The sequence below is a fragment of the Cylas formicarius genome, unplaced genomic scaffold (assembly GCF_029955315.1).
Source record: "Cylas formicarius isolate icCylForm1 unplaced genomic scaffold, icCylForm1.1 PGA_scaffold_6__28_contigs__length_40554024, whole genome shotgun sequence".
NCBI lineage: Eukaryota > Metazoa > Arthropoda > Insecta > Coleoptera > Brentidae > Cylas > Cylas formicarius.
In genome coordinates this window covers 22,745,317-22,769,716 of record NW_026844347.1, presented here as the reverse complement: position 1 = coordinate 22,769,716, position 24,400 = coordinate 22,745,317, and the positions used below count along the sequence as shown (strand labels likewise).

Below are 24,400 nucleotides of genomic sequence, written 5' to 3'. Positions count from 1 at the left end.
TATAATTAAAATCTCACACAGCCAAGAACACGGTACATAATTTTTGCCCGATGCAATTTCTACATGTATTTCTGCATGTATGTAAATATTGCGACGTGTCTATTACCAAATTGCAAGAAATTTTGCAGATAAAACTAGCAGCTATTTTTTCCCAAATTTGTGTGTAGGAATCGGCGCAAAGTGTTTGTTTTCATAAATTTGTTGGGTTAACCTACATATATAAAAAATGTAAATAATGTCGAGAAACATGCAAAAATAGACGTAGAAATTGCATGGTATTTACTGGGCTTTTATATCTATTTTTAGATAGATTGTAGAGCAGGTAATGATTTTGTGTGCCTGCCTCTACAGTTCGCCCTCTAACCTACACTTTGCGCCATTTTCTTCCTGAACAGCGGTTTTCAAAAACTTATTTCGTTCGTCCAGAACATTTAACGAAACCTAGGCATATTTTGACAAAATACTGTCGTAAAAATGCCGTATCCAAACTTATCGACGATCTGACAGTGGCCATGTTAGTTATCGAACTCCGCAGGACCATTGGCAAAAAATGAGATTTTAAAAAAGCGGATGTTGAGTGGACTTTCTCAAAATTATTTTACGTTTGCTTTATGAGTTCCTGTACTGTCAACATTGGCAGGGCCTCTATGTGTCTAGTAGCTAAATGATTCTAGCCAACATTCGACGAAAATATTAACCACAGATTACTGAGATGACTTAGATAAATAATATATTTAGTTATTTTCCAAAGAAACTTCCACAGGCTACTGTAATACTATTTACAAATCTTCTGGTTCCTCGTGCGTCTGTTGTAGATAAAATGAATTTGCTGGCGTTTCGCCAATCATCCTTTTGCAACAATACTTCAGTGTTTTGTAAAGCATATAATGTAGTGTTGATTAGTAATTAACAAATAAAAAAAATCGATATTTATTTTGTTTCTATGAGCTCGTCTTTTTTTATTAGACGACTTCCCGATCTTTGTAATTATCCAAGTGACTTTTTTTCCAGATGTCATAATATCCATGGATCCCGGTGGGACTCGAAACTACAACTTCCAGCAATTGAGTTGGCAGAATTCCAACCGAGCCATCGTTGCTCGCACCAGCAATATTTCATGTCATATTTCAAATTTTTAAATTAAGTTTCCTTTATCACAGTTTAGTGGCATACGAGATCCACAGAAAAAATAGGTAATTATGGCAAAGTCTAATGTTATGGAATCCGACTGTAGTGTTCTGATAGTTTTGTTTTAATATATTTTTTCCTATTCCGTACCCTAAAATATCCAAAAAATACTCATGATGGTTCTACAAAAATTTACCCAAAAAGCAATCGCCGCGTACTAAAACCTTATCAGACGCTCATTTATAAATGATTGGGTATTTGGTAGTAAAAAGCAGGAAAAATATATTAAAACAAAGCTATCGTCACACTAACAACGGATTCACAACATCCACCCTTGTATTTCTTGACAAATACGACGAATCGTTGAATCTAAAATCTAAAAGAAAACTTCCGACAGAACCTAACGATTTTGTTGCATAGAATGCGAATGTGTAATAAAAAATGAGTTTTCATTTAAGATTTCAAAATTGACCCTTCCTGCTGGGTTGGGTGGGGAGTTTATATTTTGTGTTATCGATCTTTTTTTTTTATCTTTGAAGACATTTTTTTGTTTTTTGACCAATTGTGTCATTGTGAAGATATTGCACCGTTTCCGATATTGAACACATGGTATATAGTCATGGTCATATTGCTCGCTGGCCGCAATCCACAAAATAATAGTTCTGAGAAAATCAGTGATATAGGAGAAAAACTGAAATATTGAGATGAGTTATGTCAATATTTCAATATTTCAATTCTCCTATGTACTACAAAATTTATAGTAGTGTTTTTATAATTATATATTGATTTGAATTAATTAAAGTAATTAAGCTATTATCTTGATTCGGGCTTAAAGGCCGTCGTCGGTTGGAATTACTTCCTAACGTTTCGCTAGCACGAGTGGCGAGCTTCTTCAGAGGTCCTTCCATCTCCGATGTTGGACGTAGACTGTCACGGAGATGGAAGGACCTCTGAAGAAGCTCGCCACTCGTGCTAGCGAAACGTTAGGAAGTAATTCCAACCGACGACGGCCTTTAAACCCGAATCAAGATAATAGCTCATCAACGGGCCGCGAAAGCCTTAACCAATTTAAAGTAATTAAAACAAAAAATATATTTTTTGAGGTTCTTTTTTAAATGTTTTTAAATTTTGCGCCGTTATTTTTTTTTTGCACATATCAATTTCACAAATAAAGTGCAATATAAAAAAGTCTCATTAAAACAGTAAATCAAAGTTTTAACATTATTTTATGATAAAAATATAATACGGCAGGTTCATTTGCGAGATAGATAGATAGCAGTAAATTAAAAAAAAAAAACAAGCTGGAAATTAATAAAACACTAAATAATGTGCTTTTATAAACTTTGGCACGTAAACAATAACTACGAAAAAATATTGAAAAGCTATAACTAAAAAACAACCGACCTATAGTTTTTGATACATGTCGAAGTACGTTTTACTTCTAAAATAAAAGAGACAACTATCGGATACGTAATCTTTTAACTTTTAAACAATAAAAACAACAGACCTATAATTTTTGGTAGAGAACTAATTTTAAAATTATAAGATAGCTAAGCTATTCTAAAGCCAAAGCAACAACCAACTGATCTGGTTTTTGGAAAATAAATAAAAAATACAATTTACATTTTTTGATGGCATTACTCTTTAGCAAATCATTAAAGTTTTTGATTGGAATTGGTTTAACATCCCGATTAGGACGATCTCGATTCACATTTACAAAAGATGTAAAAGACGCGCCTGCTCGCACTTTTCTTTGCATACTTTGAAAACACATGTGTCCTTTATTTTGGCAATATCGCCTGAACTGTCCCAATGAAAGTTAAAAGAAGTTTGAGTTGGAAGTTTTTTAAAATAAAAAAAATCACACACACACACACACACACACACACACACACACACACACACACACACACACACACACACACACACACACACACACACACACACACACACACACACACACACACACACACACACACACACACACACACACACACACACACACACACACACACACACACACACACACACACACACACACACACACACACACACACACACACACACACACACACACACACACACACACACACACACACACACACACACACACACACACACACACACACACACACACACACACACACACACACACACACACACACACACACACACACACACACACACACACACACACACACACACACACACACACACACACACACACACACACACACACACACACACACACACACACACACACACACACACACACACACACACACACACACACACACACACACACACACACACACACACACACACACACACACACACACACACACACACACACACACACACACACACACACACACACACACACACACACACACACACACACACACACACACACACACACACACACACACACACACACACACACACACACACACACACACACACACACACACACACACACACACACACACACACACACACACACACACACACACACACACACACACACACACACACACACACACACACACACACACACACACACACACACACACACACACACACACACACACACACACACACACACACACACACACACACACACACACACACACACACACACACACACACACACACACACACACACACACACACACACACACACACACACACACACACACACACACACACACACACACACACACACACACACACACACACACACACACACACACACACACACACACACACACACACACACACACACACACACACACACACACACACACACACACACACACACACACACACACACACACACACACACACACACACACACACACACACACACACACACACACACACACACACACACACACACACACACACACACACACACACACACACACACACACACACACACACACACACACACACACACACACACACACACACACACACACACACACACACACACACACACACACAGGGTTAAGTGCTGATTATTGATCGTTAAAAAAAAAAAAAAAAACGGGAAATTCAATAGCGGCAGTAACTCTCTCTAGCGTAACCGAAGTAAGATAAATATGTGCCGGTACTGTTCGTTGTTAAAATACAAATATGCGAATTTTATGGTACAATTAACTAAAAATAGCCATTTTTTTTATATCTGCCACTATTGCACCAAGCCTGGAATAGCCGCAATGGAACCAATCCAACATTTTCGTAGTTTTAAATAGAGTCATTATTTTTTTTCATTTTATTAACAAAACTAAATCACTGTTACAAAATGCAATAATATAAAACTTAGAGCATTAAATTTATCATTATTTAACAAAAAATTTACATACCATTCCAAAACTAGGTTATTTAAAACGACTAAATATTTAAAGTATACTACTGCTCTCCTCTACAGGCAAATCAAAATGTAGGTTCAGCAGAGCGTTCGCTGTTTCTTGGGAAACCATCGATTTTTGATGGATTCTGTGAAGAACAAAGCAATTATTATTATTATTTATTACTATACTCAGTCACAAATACTCACCGTTTAACATGGGTTTTGAGATTCTGCTCCTCGGTAAAACTATTCGGGCAATACTGACACGCAAACGGTCGGTAACCAGTGTGTAACTTAATGTGCCGGTTCAATTCCTCCAAGTTATCGTATCCCTTGTCGCACTTGATGCAGGGAAACTTTTTATTTTGCCCGTGAACCTTTTTCTTGTGTTTCCTCAATACATCCTTCGAAGCGTAAAGCTTGTGACAAATGTTGCATTCCACTTTTTGCGTTTCCTTTTTCCGCAAATTTACCTTCTTTTGGACACTTGCAACACTCTTTTGTTGATTATCCTGGAACAAACTAGAGTCTATTGTCTCGTTCTGTTCGAACGTGATAGCGGTCCCATCGGCGCCCAATAATTTATAGTCGACAAACGTTACATCATTTAAGTTAATCGGAACGGCTTCATTCATATCTGTCAAAATTAGATGTGGCTGATGTAATTGTTGTAACAAAATTAAAGGATCCAAGCCGAGCGTCTCCGATGCCACAATGTTTGGGGAGGTTTCCTGAATTGTGGGCTAAAACAAAATCGAGTCTGACAATGAGCCCCTGGGATAGCTTATTTTATAAAAAAATATAACATGAAAAGGATTTTTAATTATCCCTTTTACAAGAAATAATTCGATAAATTAAGTGCGAAAACACTGCTGGCATATTCAGCCACCCCGTGACGTCACTTGTTGCATTGTGCGAGTCGAGAATTGTATAAAAGTGGTTTTGTTTCTGAAAATATCGTAAATTTTACTTGTGGTTCCGTATTGATTCCAGGCTCCGACTCAACATTGGAGATAACTTCTTCAGCTACCGCTTTTAATAACTGCGTCGCATGTTTGCGCTTGCTGGCATGTGGTGACTTCCGGTTTAAATGATTTACGTTTTCGTGTGCCTTGCGAATTGTCGCGGTTCGAAAAGTCTGCTTGCAAAAGGAACACGAATAGGGCCTTTCACCTATAAAAAAACCCTCTATTAAAGAATGAAATGAAAATACGCGAAACAGAATTAGATGTTTTTTTTTTAATTTTGTGGAAATAACGTGTCCTATGTAAGAACTCTTTGCAAACGTAAAAATAAATAAATTAAGCCTCAATATTATTATATTAAATTTTAGTTCTGGAAATTCCTTGCTTGAGCTATGAGTCAATTTTGAGAATTATACCATATACCATACCAAATTATAAGTGCATAATTTTTGTACCACTTTCCCTCCACTTGCCACTGTGGTTTGAGTAAGTAAATTATTTTTTATAGATATGAGATAGGTACCTATATTTTAAAGCAATATCCAAATTTAGATAGATTTATTTTGTATTTGGACAATTTATTTTGTATTTGGACAATTTTCACTTATTAAAAAAATTTAAAAAAAAAACACATTTCATTTCTTTTTTTCTCAATTTTTACGGCACTTTTTGATTATTTTCAAAATTTCCTTTGCCTCCTGCCTCTGCCCCCACAAAAAAAACCCTGTATATTTGGCAAAAAAAATTCAATGCATTGAGATTAATATTTGAATATTGCCTGAAAAATATATACCTGTATGAAGCAGCATGTGAACTTTAAGGCTTGACTTTGAAGAAAAGGCTGAATTGCAAACACCACAAACTATATTTTTTTGGACAGTATCATGAGTTTTCATATGGGTGTCTAATGTTGATTTTAGCGAAAACTTTTTCTCGCAAAGTATACAGCCATAGGGTCTCTCGCCTGTATGGGTTCTAAGATGCCGTTTCTGAAAAATTGCCACGTTTTTATTAAGTTTTAAGATTCCATTGTTGCTTGTTCACCAAGTCGGAAGGCTTTTGGAACTCTTTTAGACAATATCTACATATTTTTCCATCTCCATGAATGGAAATTACGTGCTTCTTGTATTGGGATTCATTTGCAAACATTTCATTACAGAAATTACATTTAGAAAGTGTCGTATCCTGATTTACGTTTTCCTCAAGCTTTTTAGGTATTTTGGATAACATTGGCTCCGACCAATTTGTAACTGCCATCTTGACTTCTTTGCTACAAGTGTGTCGCTGAAAATCGTCCATGTTGGGACAAACCTTGTGACAATGGATGCACATGACTTGAGCGTCGCGAAAAATATCGTTGGTTTCGACTGGGGCTTCAGTTTCTACAAAATTTGTTTGCATACATTAGACAATGACATAGGCAGTTTTACTTTAATACTTTACTTGAAATATGTAAACAAGAATGATGAACCCTTTTCAAAAGTACAGTGTTTTCATTTATATATTGACACCCACTTACAGACTTATTAAATGAGATAGGCAAAAACTTTTTACATAAACGTTTCATTGAAAATGTATCGCAAGTATCAAGTGAATACCACCACTACCAGTACTTAAAACCCGATGTATATTGCTCATTAAATTCAACTTTTGAATAATAAAATCTAGTTATTTTAAAAACGGCTGAACCAAATAACAATAAACTAAATATTTTTTATATCGCCACCCAAAGGACTTTCATCCTGACTAACAATATACAAAATGTCCTATTTTTTAAAAAGTGGAGGTTTTATATTTTTATCTTTATGAGGCTCATTTGTTTTTATTGATACGTTCAGAAGACAATAGAGAAAAAATCCTACAACTTTTATACAACAAGTTTTTAGCTAGCCTCTGTACATAAATCCAGTAAATTTCTCAAAACTAAAATGATATTTGGACAAGGCTCATTTTATTCACTATCATCAATTTCTTTGAGGGGATTTTTGTATTCATTTTTGTTATACAGGATAGCATTTATATATATAACAAACTAATTGGCTCCATTTTTGATATTCCAGTTTTCGGCAAGATTTGTTTAAAATTTGATCCTTTTTAAACTTGCACGTTGACATAGAATTTAGGAATGTAGGTTAAATGCAAAAAAAAAAACGTTTCAAAAAGAGTCACTTCAATTTTTCAAAAAAGGTAGTAAACTAACTGCTCTCCAAAATAATAGTGAATAAACTTAACCTTAAACACCTAACATAAAGATCTTTGCCCAACGATAGTTAGGCCGATAGACACTTTTCCCCATTATGTGTTCTTTTTTTCTCCAACTGTTTACTTCAATAAAGTTTCGATTGATTAAATTACCTTCGATAGGTGTCGGGAAATTACTAGAAAAATTACTAATTAACTTGTCTAAGTTTGTTCTCTCGATACCGGAGTGGTTTTTAACGCACAATTCTTCAGTATCATCGGTTTTATCAGTCGGTACTGTTGCTTTTATTACTATGTTCGGATCCACCGTATCAGATGGCTTATCGCCATTAAACAGTATGTTCGATTCTTGCATATCATTTATTGAATTAAAAAGCAATGGATCCTCCTAAAAAAAATAAAAAAAAAAACTCAATAAAACAAATTTTTATGTTATACATTACGTATAGTTCCTTGACATTTTATTCAAAAAATATCTTTATTTATTTATTCCCGAATTTTTATTCACTTGATCGCTGCATAATATTGTGTAAATGTTTCTTAAAATATTGAATTTGTTTTACTTGGATGTTCCAACAAATGTACACCAGTTGTTGCTACCTCTAGTGGTTAAAAACCAAACTGTTTTTTTATCGTAAATAAGTCATTCCCTTCATGCGCTGGCAGACTGCCTAATAGCAAAGCAATTGGAGCGAAAAGAAGAAGTCAGACATCTAGTTATTCTCAATGGAATTAAAAATGCCCCAAAAACAATTTTTTTGAAACTCCCTACGATTTAATTCACTTTTTCCAAGTTTCTGAAAACTACAACCCAAATAAAAAACTGTTCGCAACTTAAACAATAAATTTTATCAATAAAACATTTCTGACGTTATGCTGCTTTGTGTGTGGAATAAAACATGGCAGTCGCCCTAACCGCAGTTTTTAGGCAGTAAGAAATTTGATTGCCACACACATTTTATTCTAAAAGAGTGGGGGGATCAACTCTCAACTTTCCTGTAAAAATTATGATGAACTTTGCTATAGCAATGTAATATATAACCCGAATAAAACCTGAATTTTCACAACGGTTTTTCTTTTTTTATATACCAAGTTTATGACACACTGAACACTGTAAAACACTTCTTATACAACATAAAAAAACTAGGTTGGCAAATTAAAAAGCAGACTCACCTGTAATTTTAAGGTTGAAAACATATTATTACCAGCTATGTTACCGTCGGTCGGTATTCCCACGTCAGCTAGATTTAGATAAACAGTCTGATAGTTGACATGACCCGGGTCGTGTACTTTTTCATTTAATAATGTTGCCTCTTGTTGTGAAATTAATTCGTTGCCATTGCCTATGTTATTAAAATCATCAGGTACTTCTTTCATAACTTGTTCAGACTCTGACGAATAAGTATTGCCAGTCTACAAAAATATGAGTTGGAAAAAAATTTATGGCAGGTTACAAAAATATGGATATCAGCGGTAAGCGCCGATTTTCATTTTTCAAACCTACCATCTGTATAACAGGAGTCTCTTCTAATTTATGAACCTGCCTAATATGCATTCGACATAGCAGCAGAGTTTTGAAATCTTTTTTGCAATAAGGGCAAGAGTAAGGTTTAAAAGTGTTGTGAACAATCAAATGCCTCTTCAATAGAGAGGAGGTTACAAATTTTTTGCTACAAATCTGGCACTGATAATTTCTTATATTTTTATGGTAGTTCAAGTGTTCTTTTAACCGGTAGTTGGTTAAAAACGCTCTAAAATTAACATACATCAAAAGCAGCTCATTTTTGCTAAGCAATACTCACTTGGAACACAAATTGCATTTGAATTTTTTCTCCCCATTGTGATACTGCAAGTGCCTCTTCAACGACAGATGCCTCGCAAATTTAGCATCGCAAATATTGCAAGAATGGGGCCGCTCTTCTGAAGACTCTAGACCAGAGTTGGGAATTTTTGGTTTAGGAGGTTTTACAGTCAAAGAACCTGTAGCAAAATATTTGTTTCATTAAATACCAACAAATAGATCAGAAGTACCATAGGCTGTTTGAAATAAGGGCTGCTGCAAGCATGGTTCAATAATGTTATAACCACCGAGAATTTCATTTTTGTGCAGTTTTCTGTGAGATTTGCATTCATCCATGGTCCAAAGATATTCGTTGCAGAGAACACAACGAAAATTGGGTGTATCAGCCTTTTCATGGGCTCTAACAAGAAAACCACAAAGAAAACTATCACATTTAAAATATGCAAAAATAATATTCATACCTGACGTGAGCATTGAAGGCCTTTGTGCTTTTAAAACTACTATCACAGGAATTGTAAGGACAGATGAGGACCTTGGCATGCGTTTTTGCATGGGTTAACAGAGTGGATTTGAGCCCAAAACTGACGCTACATTTGGAACACTAGAACATGAAAATAGTAACATTAATATCAGGTTGATACTAAAACATAATGATTATTTTTAAAATTAAAAAATACTTGTGGATAAGGTAAGGATACCTAAAAAATGTATGTCTTCAGATCAAGGTTTAGGGCATTATTCTTGTTACCCAGTTGAGCTTTATTCACCAACATAATATTTGATTTTTCCCTACTATTAGGACTTTAAAATTATGTCTGCCTGTTTGAATTTCCTGGGTAAAATTGGACCATATGTCCAAATGGTCTTTATCAAATCTTATTTGTATTTGTTGTATTTAGAAACCTATTGGAGACAAAGTATATCTCTTTATTCTACCCAACCATAAAAAGGATATACCTAGGGAAATAACACTTATATAAAAATTTTATATGTTTACATATTTTTTCCTAATATTTTGTTCAACAATTTGCATATTCCGGTTCTAGGTATTTTTACTATGCCTGTTGTTTGAAAACTATTTTTAAACTCTAGAGGTATGTTAGTTTATTGACTATATTATTATAATGCTTAAGCTTAAGAAAATTACTGTAAAACTTACCTACCCCTGTTGGAAATAATTAAACACATTCAAGTAGCTAGTGAAAAATTTTAATTAAAAAAAATTCTTGAACTTGCCTTAAAAGGTTTTTCTTGAGTATGTATTCGAATATGTCTTATGACATCTGACGGTTTTTTGAATCTCTTGGGACAGTAATTGCAAAAGTACCACCGAACATCGCCCACCTTCATTTGTTTCACCAAGTATCGCCTCAACGACCCGCTGGCATGTGATTCACTTACTTTTACAACACCCAAATCTTCCTTCAATTCGTTATCCTTCAAAATATAATTAATTACTATAGAATATATTATCCAGGAGCTAAATTATTAACCTCATTGTTTTCTTTCACTGTTTCAGAAATACCGGCATTAGGTGAACATCTTTGAGACTCAAGTACTTTCAAATTGTTCATCACTTGAGTGAGGATGTCATCTTCGGCGTTATATTCATTTGTTACTTGATTCACATGGACCTTGGTAACATGTCCATTCAGTGTTGCTATTTTTTTGAAGATGCAAGTACATTGGGAACATTTGTACATTTTTTGGTTATTTTTTGGAGCAGTGTGAGTCTTTTCAATATGGGCCCTTAAGTTTCCTGAACATGTATATAGCATGTATATATGCAACACATTAGTGCGAAAAAATGCTGCATTAAATGTGAAGAAACTTACCTTTTTGATAAAATTTTGCTGTACAAAGTGTACACGAAAATTGTTTAACTCCAGTATGGTGTCTCATGTGGATTTGTAAGGTGCCTTTTTGGGAAAATCCCTTACTGCAAAATGGGCACTGGAAATAGTCCAAACAAAATAGGGTTTTCACAATAATAAATATTATAGAAAAAAAAAAAATTAGAAAAATTAACAAGTATAAAAAAATATATATCAATAAGAAGGGACCTGCTCCAACATTAAGATTTATGGAGACTTGTAGGAAATATTCAACCTCTACTAGTTTCAGTGTGAACAGATTATTTGGGCAGCCCAAACATAAGAATTACATACAAGCATCTTAAAACATTTGTAAGTTGTCATGACAGTTTTAAAAATTTAAATATTTCAGATACTTATTCCTCATGAAGAAAAAAAAAGTGATAGAATCAGTGGAGAAGGGTGCATTTCAGTGTGTGAAAGCAAAATCAGTTTATTCTTTTACTTATTCTAATGTATTTGATCAAAAGATCTACTATTTTCTAAGGGAGTTTAATTTTATTACTTACATTTACAATATGTGTGAACAACAAAAGTAAATATTAATAAATGTTTTAACAGTTTAATTAAACAGAGACTCACCAGAAATGGTTTCTCGCCAGTGTGTATCCTTTCATGCCTAAGCAACAGGCAATTTTTTGCAAATATTTTGCCACACATTTTGCAAGAATAGGGCCCCTTTTTAGAAGACCTTCTTTTTCGACTCTTTTTACCCCTCAAAATATTTCGTCTCACCTCTAAATGTAAAGAAATATGTGTTTTATACTCTGTCAATGTCTTAAACTCCAATTTGCAATATGAACAAACCAAGTCTTTGTCTTTAGACTGTGCCACTTTCTTTCTGGCATGATTCTCCATATGTTTCATAAGTTCCTCCTATAAATACAAATAATGGCAAAAATTTCAGCAAAGTAAAAACTTACATCAGATTCAAATTCAGCATCACATTCTTCACACACCAATAATTCTTCAACTTGATGAATTAAAATATGTGACTTTAAACTAGCCATCCTGTGAAATTTAAGTTTGCAAATGGGACATATGTCTCTGTAAGCGTTGTGTAAGGTGACCATGTGGACTTTCAAATTATTTTCTATATTAAAACCTAGAGCACACTTAAGACAACTGAAAGTTTTTGAAGCTTTGTGACTAGCCATATGGTTTCTGAACGTTGCAAGATTATTAAACATCTGCTTACATATTGAACATCTCATTTTGAATATATTTCCCCCTTCTGGGATTTTCAGATAATATGGATTAGAATACTCCTCGTTTATATCTGTTATCATTTTTGGAGTGTGTTTAATAACACTTTCAATCCCATTATGTCTAAAAATTAAAAGAAATAATTTATTTGTAAAGCAAAATTTGTAAAAAAGATACGGTAAATTGGAAGAACATAAAATGTTGATTTGCTTTTTATCTGAGTCTTCCACTAGGGTCTTATCACTTTGGAATTTATTTCTTTCACATTCTATTAAATTTTCCTAAAAAGCTATAGGTTTAACTTTAGAATACATAAGACAATTTTTCAAATACCTCCTTCGAGTTAGAGACGATAAACTCGACAACACCCTCATCAATTTGTTTAATAATGTAGTTTTGCAAGATGAGAGGTACATCTGGCTGTTCATTCTCCAAAACTACAGGTGCTACAAAGTAGGAGTTATCTAAATTTTCTGGACTCGATTTCTGGAAAGTCTTGTTATTTGATTTAGAATTTCCCTCAAGCATTTTTCTTCCTAGCATTATTGGTTCATGCAGACTGAAATTATTATGGCAAGATCATTATAGATTACAGGACAAAATGTAAATATAAATCAGAGATAGCAAAACGGTAAACCTAGCCAACAACTAACAACTAAACTAAACAACCAATTAGTAAAAATAAAATTATTAATGCCGATGGCCCCTGGGAGTCTCGCCAAGCCAAACGGATGGTGGGTCAGAAGAAGAATTTCATTTCCATGGATAAAAGAGAAAAAAATACTAATTGCGCTCAGGTGGGCATTGGACTAGGATTATATGCCCAGTATCCAGCACCGCGAAAGATTTCCTCATTGTGTTTGATTGATGTAAAAGACTTACAACTTGCTGAGAAGAAAACGAAACGTTAATCAGCAGCACAAGAGAAAACATGAAACCAAACCACCCAGTACATTCAACAAGATTTAAGTATTTATGCACTGGGTTATAATTAAGGTGGGATTCAATTTTCTCTCTGTGGAGATTATGTTGCGTACTACTTCAAGGTATAAGTGTTGCCAGGCCCGTTGTTGAGCGTTCTTAGTAGATTTGACATGTGAAAAGCATAGAAAGAAAGAGTATTCTGTGAAACCTGTTTCTTCAATAGAAATTTGCATTCTAAGTGAATTGATTGAAACTTACTCAATAATTGGAAATTATTTGTTTTACTTTTTTAAATCTAAAGAAGTGAGGGAATCAGCTCTTAAGTTCACTATTTACAAGAAGTCTTTGGCGTACGAAAGCCATAAGCTAAACTAGGTTTAATTAAACTTAGACTTATATTTCAATTTGGGTTAATGTTTAGTTCTAAAATTTTATTTCACACAACTTTGGTCGTCTTTTCCAAATAAACACGAAGGATATGCAGATAAGCTCTTTGTCTTTTCGAGATTTTCCGAAAAATTGAGTATGTCATTACCGTGAAGTGATTTTTTTTTTGCATACGCAGTTAAATTAATAATTGTCTAGTTACCTAATTAAACCCTGTCTTAATGTTCTGAGTTAGGGCCTGATAAGTACATTGTTTAGACAACTAGACCCATGGGGAGCTTTTCTGATTATCCAATTAAGAAAACCGATTATTCGTTGTACGAACGAAAAAACATAATTGCCAGTTCGATGTATGCCACGCCGAAACAAATTGAAACTATTGCAAGCAAGAGTAAGAATGCTGCTGAAGACGTTTATGTTCAGGTGGCTAAACCACAAGTACCTCCAAATGTCGATGGTGTAGATTCGTTAGACCCATTCAGTGTTGGTAATGGAGTACCCGTCTACGAAAATGTTGATCATTATCCTGGCAGAGGTGCCCAACAGTGCTATAACAGGAAGGCTCAGCCACAGGCGCCAATGAATAATAAGCTACAAGACATTGAAGGGCCCCCTGTTTATGAAAATATCAAAAACTATTATCATAAAAGTTTGGGGGCGCAGCCTGGTCCACAAGTTCCTTCATCACACTCCCAGACTATAACAGATCCCCAGTCAATTTACTCAATTATGCAAGCTCCTAGATACCAAAAAATTTCATCCAAAGCTTCACCCCAATCTCCCACAAACTCTAATAGAATTCCGACCACAAATTATGGTCCAGAACTTGATGATATTAACAGTGATTATGTATGTATGGCTGGCAATGTGTCTCATACTTTAAGCACCAACACACAGTTTCAGACTTCAAGTGCTAGAAGCTATGATAGGTAACCGGCTCAATATTCATTTATAGGCTTGCAGGTCTTGTTCTGAGGGTGCTGCTTATTTTATTTTATTTATTTGATTTTACTAAATTATGTTAACTGCAGGATTTAATGTTGGGTTTATATAATTGATAAGAGTGTTGTTCCAGATCTCCTGCAACTGGAATAGCATTGACTCCTACAAAAACTTTTCCACAAAATGAAGTGAAAATTCCCATTCCAGAGCAAAGTGAAAGGATATCAATTTCAGCCCCGAGTCCTACACCAAGTGTTGCCAGCATCAACAGCGGGATGGGCAAGCTGAAAATTAGTGGCAAGAGTTTATTGCCATACAGTGTCACACCACCTAAACCAAGAGGTCCCACTGAAGCTCAAAAGAAAATTGAAGAAATGACAAGACAGATTGAGGAAGAAATGGAGAAACATGAAGAAGAGGGTGAATACTTTGGGATTTGTCACACCTGTGGGGAAAAGGTTTCTGGTGCCGGCCAAGCCTGCCAAGCTATGGGCAATTTATACCACACAAACTGCTTTATTTGTTGCTCCTGCGGCAGAGCTCTGCGCGGAAAAGCGTTTTACAATGTGCATGGTCGCGTATATTGTGAAGAAGACTATCTCTATTCGGGATTTCAGCAAACTGCAGAAAAATGCGCTATTTGCGGTCATTTAATCATGGAGATGATCCTGCAAGCAATGGGTAAATCTTATCATCCCGGGTGTTTCCGTTGCTGCGTTTGTAATGAATGTTTGGATGGGGTACCCTTTACAGTGGATGTCGACAATAAAATATATTGTGTTAATGATTATCACAAAATGTTTGCTCCTAAGTGTTCTTCTTGTGGAAAGGGTATTACACCTGTAGAAGGCACAGAGGAAACTGTTCGAGTAGTGTCCATGGATAAGGACTTCCATGTGGATTGTTATGTATGCGAGGAATGCAATATGCAGCTGACAGATGAGCCTGATAAACGTTGCTATCCTCTGGAAGGTCGACTGTTGTGTCGATCCTGTCATATACAACAACTACAGCACAGACCTCATCATTTGCAGGCCGCCTCAGCATCATACCATTACAGCAACTAAGAGTGACATAATGATTAATTCTTTAGCCAGTACGCATTGCAATATGATGTTCAAGTGCTTATTGCTTGTAGTATGTTGAGAAATCAATAATATTTAAAGGTTAACTGCCATGTTTCATTCCAGTGTTTTTTAAAGAGAATATAATGTGTATTGGACATGACCACTTTGTTTTCATTGTCATTTAGCATAATAAAATGAAGCTAGTCGAGAAAAAAACACCTATCCAAAAGAGACACTTTTGCAGTGAATAAAATGAAATAAAATTTGCTAAATCTAAAATATTTGGTGCTGTTTTTTTTTAAATATTCAATTACATTTATGTTTTGGGTATATTTTTAGAAGCATTATATTATATAGTGGCAGATTGAAGGCACCAAGCTTTCTTACAAAAACTTAAGTTTTTTACAATATTATAGTATTCATTAAAAAATTAGGTTGTTAAAACAGAAAACAAATAATTTTTTAAATTAAATATTGTTTATTGGTTCCTAAAATCCAAATAATAATGGTTTGTGGTTTACCACATTGTTATCCTAGTCTTGTTTTAGCAGTGTTATCTTGTCTGCTTTTATCTTTTGGTCAATAAAATGAAATAACTTGAAAAAATATATTTATTTAATAGAAAACTTGTGAAAAACATCCCTATATTCTGAGATAACTCTTAATAATTTAATATTTATTTGTATTCTTGTTCTTTTGTTGCAATGTTTACAAACAGGACAACCTAAACTTCCACAGAAAAAGATTCATAGTAATATTCAAATTAAAAAATATAATTGTTTTAAGCACTTTCCAAGAAAAAATTACAAGCTAATAGTAATCTACACACTCTAATCTTTGATGAAACAACTTTCTGAGTCACTATTACAGCCTTCATATTGTTTAACACTGCCCAACTTTTCATTTTCCTTACTTATACAGGCACACCTGTAGGTTTTAGAGCCTGGTTCAAAATACTGCCTTGGTTTTCCCACCCAGGCCCTTTCAATCCCCCCACTGGAATAAGGATAAACATGCAATAAAAATGAGGTTCTGGGGAGAACCAACCAGAATTATACCTTTTATTTGTACACCACACTCTACTTCCTTTTTCTGGATCCCATTCTACATTACAGGGTGGAAATTTGACTTTGTTTAATTGGTTATTATTATCAGCAATTTCTGACTCTCTGATTAACCTTCTAACTTGTCTAGCATAATGCGTTAATTTTCCATTTTCATCATAATATCTACCTATGAGTTTACCTATAAGCAAATTGTTATGGTCTGTGAGAAATATGCTTGATTTTTACCTATTTTTGGGTACTCTTTCTGATAAAATTCAAACCAATTATTTAACAATTTTAGATCTTTTTGACTCAAGCTCAAGACATCGTCAGTTGCGTCCGCTTTAGAAAACTTCCCAGTCACAAAACTTTTAGATGCATCTCGACCTGCAGATAATCAATTTATTTTTCAAAAAGAATCACAGTTGCAAACCTACCAACGAATATATGATAAGATTGACCGACGCCATAATGCTTGTCGCCTTTAGTCACGTTAAATATATTTCCAAGGATTGATAAGTAGAGGAATGGGGTGTTCACCCCATTGTAAAAGCTAAGTTCTTTAGCTGTAAACAAATGTTTTCCTTTTAAATACTGTAATTGAAACAGGGCAAAGATATTATTAGTAAGATCATTGAAATACACAGCTAATAGGACTGCCAATAATGCGAATATAAATAATAGTTTAAACATTTTCTAGACATTATTAATGTATACTAACATATACTAAAAATACAACACAACCTATGTCATAATTTTGATTGCGTTCACTGGGAAAATTTGCCATTTAAACCCGACCAAAGTGGAAAACGGAACAAATTGTTAGTTTAACTTTCGTTTTCATTCATTTAAAAGCTGAGTGCATTAAATAACAAAACTAAATATGATTTTTTTTTAATTTTCTTAGAGCAAAGGCGTAATAAGTGTAATAAAATATATTGAACGTATTATGGCCGAATGGTTAACATCAAGGAAGAAGCAGAAACATGCAAACGTGTCAGATAGTGTCAATAAAAGCAACTTATGATTCCAATTTTAATTCAATATTCCCCACTCAAAGATGATAACAGTTTGCTCACCTTGAAAAACCATTTAAATAAAATTGTTTTAAGATTTTGAGACAGTTTTTCATCGTACGTTCTATCGGTGCATCCATATTAATATAAACATACTCCAGCACTCAGTGTTAGAGCTTTTGTTCTAGTCTTTTCAAAAAATAGTACAATGAGTAAAATTAAGGCGGGACCCGTTGTGGATATTCTAGGCGATGAAATGACCCGTATTATATGGGATTCCATTAAGCAAAAACTCATCTTGCCCTATTTGGATATTGATTTAAAAATTTACGATCTGGGAATTGAAAACAGAGACAAAACAAATGATCAGGTAACTGTTGACTGTGCAGAAGCTGTTAAAAAATATAACGTAGGCATTAAATGCGCCACAATAACTCCAGATGAAAAACGAGTTGAAGAATTCAAGCTGAAGCAAATGTGGAAGTCTCCCAACGGTACTATTAGAAATATTTTGGGTGGAACTGTTTTTCGGGAGGCCATAATTTGTAAAAACATCCCAAGATTAGTAACAGGATGGGAAAAACCTATTATTATTGGAAGGCATGCTCATGCAGATCAATACAAAGCAACAGATTTTGTTGTTCCTGGTGCTGGACAATTAGAATTGGTATTTAGTGGTTCAGATGGCCAGCAGATTAAACACACGGTCCACCAATACCAGGGTCCTGGGGTAGCATTAGGTAGGTAGATTTTTGACTGCATGTACATATGGAAGTTACCATTTAAAGTTAGTTTACAATATGGATGATAAAATTATGAGATAATGGAAATGAATTTAAATAACAAATTCATAACTAAAAGCTTGCTTTCAAGTTAATTTGTTATATCATCATTGAAACTTATTGTTGAAAATCCCCTTTAAAAAAAGGCAAAATCATTGTAAATACTTGATATGATAATATAGATAAATGTGGCAATGTGGTTACAATATAACCTTGTTACTTTGAACTTTGAAACTTTGTAGGAGATGCCGAACTGGTTGTTAATTTATCATGAGTCTTTAGTTAACAAATTCAAATTCACTTTCTGCTAAAGCATACTTTGTTTCCTTATAAATTGAAAAGAAGGAAGCTGTTAAATTACTATTTTTTAATTTGGTTATTTAATGCCCACGATTTTTAGGAGCCAAAAATATTCAGAATTCAAAATATGTATAGGAATTGATCATGGCATTATGATACATTAAGTTCTACTAAAAGGTTAATCAGATTTTTGTTCGTATAGCTCCCTAAAATTTATAAAACAAAACATTTTTCTTGGAGCACATTTATTTTTGGTGCTTAAAATGGGTTTTCTGTTTTTGGATGAGTAGCATACTTGGCATTTTCAGGCATGTTCAATACTGATGAATCAATTATTGCTTTCGCCCACTCTTCATTCCAATACGCGCTCGATAGAGAATTGCCACTGTATCTAAGCACTAAAAATACTATTTTGAAACGATATGATGGTCGTTTTAAGGATATCTTTCAAGATATCTATGACAGGGAGTACAAACCTCGATTTGAGGCCAAGAAAATCTGGTACGAGCATCGTCTTATTGATGATATGGTGGCTTATGCCATGAAATCAGAGGGGGGTTTCGTATGGGCTTGCAAGAATTATGATGGGGATGTTCAGGTATGGTTTTCTCCAAAATATAAAGAAAGTTATAGTTTAATAATCTATTTTTTTCAGAGCGATTCTGTGGCGCAGGGCTATGGCTCCTTGGGTTTAATGACCTCTGTGTTGGTCTGCCCAGATGGCAAAACTGTGGAAGCTGAAGCGGCTCATGGCACTGTCACTCGTCATTATCGGATGTACCAAAAGGGCCAGGAGACCTCCACCAACCCAATTGCATCCATTTTTGCATGGACCAGAGGATTACTACATCGCGCCAAGCTGGATAACAACAGAGAATTAGAGAATTTTGCTAATATATTGGAAGCGGTTTGCATTGAAACCATAGAATCTGGTTTTATGACTAAAGATTTGGCTATATGCATCAAAGGTATGAGCAAAGTGCAGAGGTCTGATTACCTGGAGACATTTGAGTTTATGGACAAGTTGGCGGACAATTTAAAAAAGAAGTTACAGTCTTCTTGACTTTCCAAGCTCTAGTGACATGACGGGCCTCATTCATTCTTTGATTACATTTTAGGTATTCAAGTGTATTGCAATTTCTTTGACTGAACTCTTTTTTGTTGAATATTATTGGTGAAAGGATATGTATGTATTTTAATATTAAAATGTATTTTGCACCAACAGTAATATATGTCATTTTGAAAAAATATTTATCTTACTTAATGTGGGAGAGTTGATTATGTTCATAGTTACAACAGAAAGGGATTACGAAATATTCGATTTAAAGTATCATTTTTGAATTTCAGTGTTAATTGCAGTTAAGATTAATTTTTGTTTATTTATAGATTGCGTTTTTTAGAGTAAAAATTTCTTAAAAATTTTAAATTGCATAGTTTATTTTGTGGCAGCTGAGTCGTATCAGCAGGACCAACCAGAAATATTGTTAAACTTTTTAATAGGCTTAATATCGGTATTATAACTGTTTTTAATGTTATCAGTTTTGTCTATTTTTGTTTAATATATTCCAGTCATTTTTCATTCGAGCCAAAAACATTGGTTTGTCAACTTATTGAAAGTTGTTGAAGAGATTTAAATAATGCGGAGAAGATTCAATAGGGATAATGAACCAATTGGAGCTGAAAATTTTAAATATATTGGTACCTTTAAAAATGAAATTAAAACTCTAAGCACGAAATGTTGCCTTAATATTATCAAAGTAACATGATATTTTTGTCCAACACGTAGTGAAAACCAACCCAACTAAGTTGTGGATCAAATGAGACCCCAAAGTAAAAATGTTTAAATGTTCATCTGTTATACTTTGGCTTTAAAGACCCCAAAGTAAAAATGTTTAAATGTTCATCTGTTAGACTTTGGCTTTAAAATTTAAACAGTAATGAAAATACTTCAGCATGTTGAATGAGCATGAGTCATTGGGGCTCCCCTTTTGTGAATAATCCTGTTAAGGAATCAAGTAATTGCAATTTGCGTAGAAGTAGAAGACCATTGTCATATCTTATTTAAATGGAGAAATTCTCTTTCTCTTCATGAAAGATTCAGTTCTGCAAAATTTCCAGCTCCTTTATCAATATTATTCAGTTTCTTACATCCTGGAACTTAAGGTTGTAGTGTTTTGTTATTTTCTGATATTCTTGCAAATGAGTAATTATGTTACAATTTATTTGGATAGTCGTATGCTGGAGGACAATTAATGTTTCCAGTTACTTTTAACATACTTCTGTTTCAATACAAGTATAAAATATTGAAACCGAGGGTCCCAAAGCTCCTGAACTTAATGGAACATGTCCATGTAGTGGATCCAGCTCCATCTGCCATGTAGGGTACATGTTTTCCAAGCTCAGGTAGTGCTTTTGCTTCTAAAAGGCTTATATTTTTTCTATCCTCCAAGTTCAATCTTTGGGCAAAAATAAAATTCTAATTTGTATCCACAAGAACTAACACAACAAAATCAAGAATTGTAATTGTAATTGTAATATTCTGTCATGTAGGGCACATGTTTTTCAAGCTCAGGGAGTACTTTTGCTTCTGAAAGGCATAATACTCATATTTTTTCTATCCTTCAGGTTCAACCTTTGGGCAAAAATAAAATTCTAATTTGCATCCACAAGAACTAACATGACAAAATCAAAAATTGTAATTGTAATTGTAATATTCTGTCATGTAAGGCAAATGTTTTTCAAGCTCAGGGAGTACTTTTGCTTCTGAAAGGCATAATACTCATATTTTTTCTATCCTTCAGGTTCAACCTTTGGGCAAAAATAAAATTCTAATTTGCATCCACAAGAACTAACAGGACAATATCAAAAATTGATTTGTAATTGTAATATTCGTTATTATTTATAATAAGCCTTTTGCATATACATTTTCCTTTTCAAGTGGGCATCTGAAAATAAAAGCCAAATAATAATAGTCAAATAATAATTAGTTACTCCACATCTCATATTGTTTTAATAGATATTTTCAATGAAATTAAAAAACAAACAAAAAATTAACCAGCTAAAAAGTATTTAAAAAACACTTTAAAAATATTTAAAGAAATTCAAATTGGGGCCTTAGAATAATTTAACAGATTTAATCATATATAAAAAAAAATTCATATATAAGAGGCATTTTTAGGATTTCAAAATAGCTTTTGGCACTAACCTTAAAAGCTCTGAGCATTATCACTGTAACTACGAATACCGCCACTGCCATTGTAATTGCCAGATAATATGCTGGATATTACTGAACTGGATAAACTACTCATATCAGAAGACATGTTTGGATAATCAATTTGTTGCCGTAATTGTGAGGTTTTCCAGATATTTTCCGGGTTGTTATCTAATGAATCGCATGGCGTCGATGGGCCCGAATCTATTTGAATTGCAACATTTGAGGGTGGAGTACTCGTATTAGTACCATCTTCCATGTCAAGCACTGCCAACAGCTTCCTTTCACTCCGGACATATTCTATAAAGGTTTTGATTTTATTTAAAAGGAACAGCGGCACTTCAAATCCTTGTAATTCTTGCAGTTGCAAGTTGGGACTGTGTTTGTATTCTTCGCTATCAGTTAGCTCTTTAATATCCTCGAGAAGCATTAGATAAGCTTTTCCACCACTGGGGGGCATAAGATTTTGTGATGCCAGCCATTCTTTGTCTTCCTGGTCACCCGAGTAACGCACAAGGTTGGGATGCCTAACATAGAGTCTTCCCCTTGTCTGACCATATCCTACAAATACACTCTAAAGTATTTGTCCCTCTTCTTCAAGTAAAACATAAAAATAAAATAATATTAAATGCATGAAAAATAAAATGATTGCAACCAAATAATGTATGCAAAGGTGGAGTGCACTCCAAGCATATTTTAATAACACAAATTTAAATACTCTCGATCACAACCACAAAATAACATCACATAAACAGGTACAAAAATGGCTCATGAATTCCAGATTTCACTAGAGAATCAATAATCCATTGGACACAAAAGTCTTTTGATGACTTTTAAATATAGGCATACTAAAATCTTTACAGGAAGGAGGTACTGAGTAAAAAACATTTACCTAATACTTTATTGGCTCTGGCACCCATTATAAACATAGTACTGGTTTTTATTCTTTCAGGATTCCACTTTGGGCCATCCCTCTTAAGAGAAAGCTTGCAACCAATGTAATCACTCCCTGTTGTCATTCTGTTACGGTGCCTTTTAAAAACTGGTGTTGGGTTTGATGATAAATCAGAATCATCAGAATCCTTACGTTTTGATGGGTGAAGAGAATTCTAACAATTACAAATCTTTAAAATGCCTTTGCTCCAAAATGGTGCATAGACTTACAACTTTTTCCATATTTGGATATCTTGAATCACTGACACTATTTTCTGATTCTGCCTCACTCTGACTACATTCATATGGAGAACTGTCTCTAGAGTCTTCACAATACTTGTACATTGATTTGGCTTCTTCAAGCATTTGTTTGCACACTTCTCTGATGTTATCTTCATTAACACTGTCTTGACCAAGATTGTTTTTAATGTTGTTTATTGCAGGTTGAAAGAATTTCTAAAAGCCCATTTTACAAGAAGTTTTGCTCCACACATTCATACAATTTTCAAAACACACTCACATCTATGTACTTTTTCAATACATTGTCGATATCCTTGTTAATGGAACTCTGCAAGTTTTTTCTTAGCAAGTCTAATGATTTTGTAGGACTTGTAACACTGTAAGCTCGCCTGTGGTTTGGAATATTTAACTTTGTTCCATTTTTTATGGTCAACTGAGTAGTAGCCAAATTAATCAAACTAACTTGGCGCATGTTAAATGTATTTTTCTATCAAGAAATTTACGATAATTATTAAAATTAGTCCAAAGTAGGCATCTTACCCATCCAACCATGTTATGTTTTTCATCAGATTGTCCCGGAGTTACTGGCGGAATCATTTTCGGTAAACTACCTAATTGGTCTCTTGAAATATTAAATAGTCTTTCCTAATATTCTCGACATTTACATATATTTTTTATTAATACTTTCTCTACCAATACATTTCAAATACCAGAAAAATTACAGAATTACCTATTTCTGTTATAAACCCGAAAAACAAATATTTTTTTAGAAAACCTAAAGGATCTGTAAAATATCTGTTTGAAGCACAGATACAGTTTTTCTCTTATACCATACTTGGAATGTTCAAAGTTCAAGTATGCGTTTCACAAAAAAAATGTTGGGCTCGACTGCTAGGATCATTCGCCCATTGCCGACTTCCGTCGAGGATCTTCGCTTTTGGTCATTGACCAACACGTACAAAGAAGACATATAACCAATATTTGCTCAACTAGCAAAAAAACAAATTTGACCGATACCAAA

The 24,400-nt window shown here is 34.1% G+C and overlaps 5 protein-coding genes and 1 long non-coding RNA gene across 10 annotated transcripts; 3 read left to right on the top strand and 3 right to left on the bottom strand.

Annotated features, from left to right (window-relative positions):
• Positions 1 to 161: 161 nt before the first annotated feature.
• On the top strand, positions 162 to 11,107 carry LOC132703110 (uncharacterized). The gene is made up of 3 exons (XR_009619029.1): positions 162 to 322; positions 1,012 to 1,193; positions 10,971 to 11,107. It is a non-coding gene; the product is annotated as an uncharacterized LOC132703110 (long non-coding RNA).
• Positions 4,413 to 13,543, bottom strand: LOC132703108 (zinc finger protein 236-like). Of its 3 annotated transcripts, none has more exons than XM_060672176.1 (18): positions 13,414 to 13,543; positions 12,865 to 13,090; positions 12,249 to 12,812; positions 11,908 to 12,201; positions 11,287 to 11,404; positions 10,945 to 11,210; positions 10,688 to 10,888; positions 9,913 to 10,052; positions 9,682 to 9,851; positions 9,453 to 9,630; positions 9,155 to 9,401; positions 8,824 to 9,063; positions 7,804 to 8,038; positions 6,493 to 6,830; positions 6,242 to 6,437; positions 5,454 to 5,656; positions 4,691 to 5,226; positions 4,413 to 4,629 (listed from the first exon to the last, which is right to left on the bottom strand). In XM_060672176.1, the coding sequence occupies exons 2-18, from the start codon at positions 13,072 to 13,074 to the stop codon at positions 4,533 to 4,535; spliced, it is 4,233 nt and encodes a 1,410-aa protein (XP_060528159.1). In that variant the 5' UTR covers positions 13,075 to 13,090; positions 13,414 to 13,543; the 3' UTR covers positions 4,413 to 4,532. The 3 variants fall into 3 exon arrangements, with proteins under 3 accessions (XP_060528159.1, XP_060528160.1, XP_060528161.1); XM_060672177.1 differs by lacking the exon at positions 13,414 to 13,543 and having other exon boundaries at positions 12,249 to 12,654; positions 12,709 to 12,812; positions 12,865 to 13,375; XM_060672178.1 differs by lacking the exon at positions 13,414 to 13,543 and having other exon boundaries at positions 12,249 to 12,654; positions 12,709 to 12,820; positions 12,865 to 13,374.
• A 357-nt stretch (positions 13,544 to 13,900) lies between these two features.
• On the top strand, positions 13,901 to 16,449 carry LOC132702950 (LIM domain-containing protein jub). Its single transcript, XM_060671870.1, has 2 exons — positions 13,901 to 14,771; positions 14,918 to 16,449. The coding sequence occupies exons 1-2, from the start codon at positions 14,113 to 14,115 to the stop codon at positions 15,849 to 15,851; spliced, it is 1,593 nt and encodes a 530-aa protein (XP_060527853.1). The 5' UTR covers positions 13,901 to 14,112; the 3' UTR covers positions 15,852 to 16,449.
• A 154-nt stretch (positions 16,450 to 16,603) lies between these two features.
• On the bottom strand, positions 16,604 to 17,663 carry LOC132702953 (neuferricin homolog). Its single transcript, XM_060671875.1, has 4 exons — positions 17,335 to 17,663; positions 17,144 to 17,284; positions 16,910 to 17,096; positions 16,604 to 16,847 (listed from the first exon to the last, which is right to left on the bottom strand). The coding sequence occupies exons 1-4, from the start codon at positions 17,588 to 17,590 to the stop codon at positions 16,682 to 16,684; spliced, it is 750 nt and encodes a 249-aa protein (XP_060527858.1). The 5' UTR covers positions 17,591 to 17,663; the 3' UTR covers positions 16,604 to 16,681.
• Positions 17,664 to 17,899: 236 nt separating this feature from the next.
• Positions 17,900 to 20,248, top strand: LOC132702952 (isocitrate dehydrogenase [NADP] cytoplasmic). Its single transcript, XM_060671874.1, has 3 exons — positions 17,900 to 18,653; positions 19,304 to 19,593; positions 19,651 to 20,248. Exons 1-3 carry the CDS (start codon positions 18,122 to 18,124, stop codon positions 20,056 to 20,058), a joined length of 1,230 nt encoding a protein of 409 aa, XP_060527857.1. The 5' UTR covers positions 17,900 to 18,121; the 3' UTR covers positions 20,059 to 20,248.
• A 715-nt stretch (positions 20,249 to 20,963) lies between these two features.
• LOC132702951 (deoxynucleotidyltransferase terminal-interacting protein 1) lies at positions 20,964 to 24,197 on the bottom strand. 3 transcript variants are annotated; one of them, XM_060671873.1, is made up of 6 exons: positions 23,920 to 24,197; positions 23,660 to 23,866; positions 23,371 to 23,595; positions 23,099 to 23,315; positions 22,201 to 22,767; positions 20,964 to 21,451 (listed from the first exon to the last, which is right to left on the bottom strand). In XM_060671873.1, the coding sequence occupies exons 1-5, from the start codon at positions 23,974 to 23,976 to the stop codon at positions 22,202 to 22,204; spliced, it is 1,272 nt and encodes a 423-aa protein (XP_060527856.1). In that variant the 5' UTR covers positions 23,977 to 24,197; the 3' UTR covers positions 20,964 to 21,451; position 22,201. The 3 variants fall into 3 exon arrangements, with proteins under 3 accessions (XP_060527856.1, XP_060527855.1, XP_060527854.1); XM_060671872.1 differs by lacking the exon at positions 20,964 to 21,451 and adding an exon at positions 21,463 to 21,940; XM_060671871.1 differs by lacking the exon at positions 20,964 to 21,451 and having other exon boundaries at positions 21,969 to 22,767.
• Between the last annotated feature and the right edge of the window lie 203 nt (positions 24,198 to 24,400).